Source organism: Zeus faber (genome assembly GCF_960531495.2).
Source record: "Zeus faber genome assembly, chromosome: 16".
In the NCBI taxonomy this organism is placed as follows: domain Eukaryota; kingdom Metazoa; phylum Chordata; class Actinopteri; order Zeiformes; family Zeidae; genus Zeus; species Zeus faber.
The window spans coordinates 25,708,841-25,716,517 of NC_137202.1; the positions used below are offsets into that span (position 1 = coordinate 25,708,841).

At 45.3% G+C, this 7,677-nt stretch overlaps 1 protein-coding gene across 1 annotated transcript in view; it reads left to right on the forward strand.

Annotated features, from left to right (window-relative positions):
• Positions 1–3,649: 3,649 nt before the first annotated feature.
• Positions 3,650–7,677, forward strand: part of jag1b (jagged canonical Notch ligand 1b) — a 9,780-nt gene continuing 5,752 nt past the window's right edge. The window contains exons 1-3 of the mRNA XM_080016461.1: positions 3,650–3,734; positions 4,082–4,393; positions 5,090–5,102. Coding sequence (XP_079872587.1) covers positions 3,675–3,734; positions 4,082–4,393; positions 5,090–5,102 — 385 coding nt within the window. The 5' untranslated portion in view covers positions 3,650–3,674. The remainder of the gene's footprint in view (positions 3,735–4,081; positions 4,394–5,089; positions 5,103–7,677) is intronic.

The following is a 7,677-nucleotide window of genomic DNA, read 5'->3' on the forward strand; positions in this document are numbered from 1 at the left end:
ATGCCTATGTTTGCGGTGCCCATCGCAGGGAGTGATGAGTGGCAGAGCCCGGACGCGCTAAATAAAAAAAATATCATTTAAATGTTATCTCAGAGTCATCTGTCAGAGTTGCAGTTGTTTTTGGACTGCTGTTTCTCCTGTACGCCACCTTTTATGAGTAATCATGCAATACTCTAACTGGCACTTACTGTAGATTAACTGCCACTTGTCCATATGGGGCTCAATATAATAATCGCACTGTTTAATGCTTGTGTAGCTAGATGTGTACATATCTGTTATTTCTTATCTCATTTTAATTGGCTGTTATTGACTTCTACAGATGGTTTTTTTTACAATTATAATATGCAGTAGTGGGACAAAATATTTTCTTTCTCTGTTTTCTCTCTCTCTCTCTCTCCCTCTCTCTCTCTGGTTAATACGTGATCTCTCTTCAGTCTCTCACCGTCCTTCTTCACCGAGAAAATGGATAAGCAACCCCCGCCGCCATCCCTAACACAGGCACCAGCTCTGGGCAGGTCAAGGGGTCATCTTACAGTCTTTAGTGAATTTGTCAAAACTCAATCCCCCCCTGCCCCGCAAATAAAAGGTTGATGCCCAAAGGTAAAAAATAAATAAAATTAAAATAAAATAAAAAGTCTCCCAATCAACCCTCATTATCCAGAGAGAGAACGTTCAACACAAGACAAGACGAAACAATAGAGTAGACCCCGAGTGATCGATAAGGTTTCTCACAAAAACGCGTCAGAATGTCGGGCGTTTTTTATTTTTTTGCGACATTCTCATAAACGGCTGTAAAGGGGGGATGGTGAAACGTCGGGTGGTTACTGATTGATCCAGCCGTCCCCGCGACTCTCTTTCCGATGCTGTGATCTATGGAACGACCTGTGTAACCGGGCCCCGCCAATCACTAACTACATGGGAGGATGGCTTCCCATGCTCTCAGTGTGTGTGTGTGTGTGTGTGTGTGTGTGTGTGTGTGTGTGTGTGTGCGCGTGTGTGTGCGTGTGAGTCCAGGTTTTAGTTACAGCCCCATTTCACCTTTGACATTCTACTTTCTGAGGGACGCCCGGGCATAGTTTCCCTTCGGCAAAAAAAGAAGCAAAAGAAAAAAAAAGCATCAGAATAATTCCTCGTGACTTTGCAACGAACCACTTTGACCGTTTTTAACTGGCGTTCGACGTTCCGACACGGCCGTAAATTAGCGGTTGATGGTTGAGATGGACGCTGAACGTTGATTCCGTGCAGGCTTTCGACGCACCGACCGTATCGTTGGGTCTAAATGTCTGCACTGAAAAAGCCCGACCGTGTCCCCGGTCCGGCCTCGTCCCCTTTAAAGTGGCGATCCGTGGAATCTGCGTTGGCTGGACCACACCACGTGGCAGAATTCCATGCGAACGTCTTTTCTTTTCCCAACATCCAGGTTTACCCGCAAGTCAATTTCCCTCCTAAAAAGTATGTCTTCTTCTGGTGGATTGTGATTTTTTTGGAATGTTGTGAATTTGTTGTGAATATTCATGAGCACCCCCCTTCCCCAGGCTCACATTTCAAGTGTCCCAAGGGCAAATGAATGAATGAATGAATGAATGAATGAATGAATGCATGAATGAATGAATGAATGAATGAATGAATGAATGGATGAATGTTTACTATGGGCTTTTTTTTTTTGGCTCAGATTTTGGACAATACAGTATTGTATGACAGACAGACAGACAGACAGACAGACAGACAGACAGACAGACAGACAGACAGACAGACAGACAGACAGACAGACAGACAGACAGACAGACAGACAGACAGACTGACTGATAGATAGAAAGATAGATAGATAGATAGATAGATAGATAGATAGATAGATAGATAGATAGATAGATAGATAGATAGATAGGTAGGTAGGTAGGTAGATAGATAGATAGATAGATAGATAGATAGATAGATAGATAGATAGATAGATAGATAGATAGATAGATAGATAGATAGATAGATAGATAGATAGATAGAAAAAAATGGAAAATCAAAGGCCATGTCCAAAAATTAAAAGCACGTGCACAATAACTCATGGAATGAACAGTACATATATATATATATATATATATATATATATATATATATATATATATATATATATATATATATATATATATATGTATTTATTTATATATAATATATATTCTACGATTATATGAATTGAAAGAATAAAGATTCAAAAGATGTATTTGTCACATACATGATGCACTGTACAGCAAGTAGTGAAATGTTTTTGGCAACCTCCAGAGACTGCTGGGCATAGTAAAAATTATATATATATATATATATATATATATATATATATATATATATATATATATACAGAATATAAAATAAAAAATAAAAGTAATAAAACATAGGAATAAAAGGTGTTTTTTTGGCAACCTCCCGAGACTGTGCTGGGCATAGTACAAATAAAAAACCAAATATATAAAAATATAAAATTAAAAATAAAAGTAATAAAACAAAGGAATAAATGTTTTTTTTGGCAACCTCCAGAGACTGTGCTGGGCATAGTACAAATAAAAAAATAGTATATAAAAATATAAAATAAACATAATAGTAATGAAACAAAGGAAAATATGTTTTTTGGCAAACTCCAAATCATAGGCATAAATGGGGTTTTTTTTGTTGGCAATGTCCTCCCGAGACTGTGCTGGACATAGTACAAAAAAAAGAATATATATATATATATATATATATATATATATATATATATATATATATATATATATATATATATATATATACAAAATATTAAATAAAAATAATAGTGACAAAAAATAGGAATAGAAAACCGAAATATAGATGAAAATAAATAATGTATACAACATTAAAAAAGAAAAATACAAACAGAAATGTGTATTTCAGTTTGTGGAACAATAGATATGTACAGTTATATGTGCATCGAGGGACGCGCACATAATGTAACGTGCGTAACGTCAGAAGAGGTGTGCCCCCCCAACCTAGCCACCCCACCCTCCTCCACCCTCCTCCACATGAATATGGAGACGGCGCTCCTCGGCCCCGCCCCCCCCGCGGAACCCGTGCAGCTGAGTCGGGCTTGGGACGAGCGGCAGCAGCGGCAGCGGCTCAGTCCGGTCAGTTCAGTTCAGTCCGTTCAGTCGCACGGGCTCGGCCGCCGCATGGCTCCCGCGTAGAGAGACCCTCGGTGGCTTTCCGACCGGAATCTTTATCGGACCCTAACAAGAAGGAAAACCTGCACGGCACCACCACCACCACCACCAGCACCACCAGCTGCACCACCCTCCCTCTCTCGACGCGCCACGCTTTTTGTTTTAATAAACGACGAGGGAATACGAGGAAGAGCTGTTTGGTTTTTTTTTTTTGGTTTTGCTTTTTGTTTCTTCTTCTTCTTCTTCTTCTTCTTCTTCTTGTTGTTTTTTTTGTTTGGTTTTTTCTCCATGAATTGGGAATTGCCGTCGGCAGATTCGTCGCGTCGCCGCCGCCGCCGTGCATGTTCGAACCGGAGGAGCGGAGCCCGCGCGCCGTGTGTCGGCCGGACAACTGAGAGTCGAACCGTGACCGTGTCGCTGCGGCGGCGGCGGCGCCAGCGCGGAGGAGGCGGAGGAGGCGGAGGAGGCGGAGGAGGAGGCGGCGGCGGCGGCGGCTGCGGGTGCGGCGGCGGCATGGTTCTCGGACGGGGCTCGGTGGTCGCTGCCTTTTTAATGTGCTTCTTCCTGGTCGAGGTACGTGGATTATGTTCGATGCTTTTCTTTCTTTTTTTTTCTTCTACTTGACCAAACCATTTGGTGCAAAAAACCCAAATGAGATTAGTTTGCTGCAAACTTTTATCGACCGTGTTTTTTTTTTTTTAAAGCTGTGTTTTCTTTTTACTCTGCATGGTTTTCTTTCCCTTGTGGAGGAAAAACATGCAAATGTTATGACGGATACTTGTTTGACCATGTTTTTACGTTCTTTTTTTTTTTTATAAAAAAATCGCAGCAAGTTTTTTTTGTCGCACATTTTTTTCTCCCCTTTTATTTAATGTTTTTGGTGTCTTGTTAAGTGTTTGACTCTCCACCCTCTCCAACAGGTGTCGGAGGGGTCCGGCCAGTTCGAGCTGCAGATCGTGTCCATGCACAACCCGGGCGGGGAGCTGCTGAGCGGCCGCGGCTGCGACGCGTCCCGTCGCGCCGCCGCGGAGCGCAGGCGGAGCGACAGGAGCGAGTGCGACACGTTTTTCCGCGTGTGCCTGAAGGAGTACCGGAGCCGCGTGTCCGCTGAGGGGCCCTGCAGCTTCGGGACGGGGGCCACGCCGATCCTCGGAGGGAATACGTTTGTTTTCAAGGGCTCCGTCCGGAATGACAGGTCCCGGATAGTTTTGCCGTTCAGCTTCGCCTGGCCGGTGAGTTGGAAGGAGGTGGGGTGGGGTTACGTGGCGTGGGGGCGATTCTGTGCAATTACTACCAAAAACAAAGAATTAATCTTTCTCGCTGTCAAAGCCTCGACCTCTTCCATGAATTGTCCTTTTGAGTCAAGACCCCCTCCACCCCTGTGACCCCCCCCCCCCCCTTCCCTCATTATCTGGGGGGTGGTGCAATTAACCAGGTGCAGTTGTTGTTCTTCTTCGTCTTCAAATCCACTATTGTCACTTCTGTCCTTTGTCCAGTAATAGAAAGTGATCAACATGGAAATGTCCAAATATATATGTGGGTTTGGGGGCCATGCAAATGGACCTGGTTGCGTAGAGGTGGTGGTGCGGTATAAGCCAGGGGTCTCCAATGACTTGGGGGCCACTGGCCAGGTCGTCTTCTTCTAGGGGGGGCCGTGTTGAACTTCAGGGGGAAAACCAGCCTCTTTTTTTTTGTTTGTTTGTTTGTTTTTTCTCCCGCACATAGAGGAGTCCTGCTAGAAATAGTTCTCCCATAATCTATTTTATTCTCTTTCATACTTTCATACTGAAAACATTCAAGTTAATTTGTGTGGATTTATTGAGCATTGTGACTCTTTTTTTTTTTTTTTGCGGGCCAGATTTATCAATATATTATCACCATGCAGCGGGGCCACATTAAATTGTGTCCGCGGCCCCCGAGGCCTGTAGTTTGAGGGCCCTGGTATAGGCCTTGTCCAAATGACCCGAGCAAACCCAGGCCCCGTTTTATTTTCTCTCTTTCATCTCCATGAGCAAAATAAATGGAATGGAGGGGTGTGTCAGCGTTGTGGGTCAGTAAGGTTGGAGTTGCTGTTTGATTTGGAGTAGGTTTGAGGCGTCGTGAAGATGGGCGCAGGAGGGGGAACCCCGAAGTGAAACAGGCCATGGAAACCCCACCGTTGGCCCTAAAAGTTCTTCTCTTTGTCATGGTGGCTGAACCTGCACAGTTCCTCCGTATGCTCTGGGTGTCCAGTTACACACAAGCTATTTTTACCTCGATCTGCGAGGGCCTTGGGTCTTTTAATCACCGCTCTCAAACTACTAAAGTATTCCCAAGAAACGGGATTGCGACGCCGGTCAATCGCGTTTTTCAGTTCACGTCGGTTGGGTAATGTTGCAATGGCAGTTTATCTGGGTTACAGATTGAACTGTCTGTTTATTGTTTTGTGTGTGTGTGTGTGTGTGTGTGTGTGTGTGTGTGTGTGTGTGTGTGATCTATCATCTGAGAGGTAGTGGAACAAGGTTCTGCAATTTGATAGGGCTTTGTGTTTTGATTAGACATGGGTGTCCTACACGTTCAAAACAATGGTTGCCGTATATGATCATGCTGTGGCAACACTAAGCAGGCATCAGAACCCCAGCACCGCTGTGACAAGGGGTTTCACCGCCCACACCTCCTCGCCTCTTGCGTGTGCAACGCAAACATGCACATTCAACTTGTGCACGGTTGTCTTAAAACGGGAACTCTCCTCGACTCGCCGAGGGCTACCTGTGGTCCAGAGCGCCACGGACACTGATGCGTTTCTCGCGACGTGGGAAGACCGAAAACGAACGGGAACACCGAGGCAACTTGCGAAGCGCGTCTCATCGTTCGCGGGCTCCAGTGATGAACGATTCCAATAATTGCATCGGGCCTAGTGAGTGAATAGTCTAACTCGGGCGTATTCAAGCGATGGTTACTTCTTTCAAGTGATTGTTTTTGTGTAAAAAGCCGGAACAGAACGTCAGTGTCCTTTGCTGGAGGCGCTTTACTCCGCTGCACAATAATAATAGTCAGGTATGATATCACTCTTTGTCCCGCTCAGTTGATTGGCTGTTGTAGACAGATGGCGGTGCGGGGCAATTGGGTGGTTGGGTACCTCCGAGTTCATGACGTTTTCCTTTTTTTCTTCCTTCTTCTTTCCCCCCTTCATCCTCCCTTGAGAGCCACATGAAGCTGGCCTCTTGTCCGGGCCCGTGGCTTTGTTTAAGTCACGCTCTGTTGGACCTGAGGCATTTCATCGCTTTAACCTTGCCACCCACAGTAACTGCTGCACTTAATGAGGCTGCACACATGTCCTTAGATCAGGTAGGGCGTCCGAGCTAAATGTTTCAGCCTGGACATGTTGAGTGCGGACAGATAGTGTTTTTTCTTAAGCTATAGATGATGGTGCATCAGCCACAGGCCTCTCTTACATGTGACAGAAACGTGTGGGCCCAGGCAGCCACCCAGTCTGCAGCAGGCCCTCACAGTTTATCACGCTGGGACAATGGCTTGCCCTCACTGACTACGGCGGGGATTACGGGGCATAATGGGAGGCCGATACAGATATAATGCCAGCGCGGGGCAAGCAACAGGAAGCGGTGTCGGCGGACTCGGCGGCGATGAAGTTTGCCCTCCGACACGGCTACCTCAGCAAGTTGACCCGCCACGGGGGCCTACAACAATGGACGCCGCGCTCAGAGAGCAGCCCTTCCTGACGGGGCTGACTCGAGCTGACTGCCCCGTCGTCACGGATGGCCTCGTTGCCAATGAGGCTAGTTCCTTGTCTTTGTTTGGTTTTTGTTTTTACTTTCACACAGTCTCTCGTCTTGTTTTTCCAGATACATGTTGCCGGGCCCTAGTCAAATTCTGCCATTGTTAGACTTTGACTGAGGCCAGTCCTTTTTTTAATGTTATTGCAAAAGTGGCGGTGTGTCTCGGGATCTGCAGCATCAGAATGATTGATGACTTGCTGGAGCGGTCTGAGAGCAGGGGTCAGGTGAGTCGTGGAACAATAGTCTGCGCTGCCTCGAGGGGGAGAAACTCTGCCGGCAGCCGAGGCAGTAATGACATGTTTGCTTTTTATCGCTCGACTCTGATGTGGCAGTTACGTGCAAATTACTAGACTGAGAGAGATTAGAGATCGAGTGTTTTTTCTTTTTCCTCTCCTCCCACCCATTGCAGAACAGTTTTTTTTTTTTTTTTTTTTTAAGCATTAACCACCTTTTTAATAGTAATTAGATATGTGATGGTCGACATAATTTAAATTTTATGTGCAAAATCTTAAAAAAAAAAGGGGATTCTGGTGAGATAATTCGTCAGTATTTTTGAATTTTGTTGACAAGAAGGGAAATAACAATTATAATTTTATCATTTACTTTTCAAGGTTCCTAACCCCCCCCAAAATCTACCGACTCTGTATTCAACGAAGGGCTTTGGCAAACAAGCGCGTTCCCTCCTCCTTCCCTGGCCGAGTCGGCGCGCCGGCTTTGAAGGCGATTATGAGAGTTGTCTT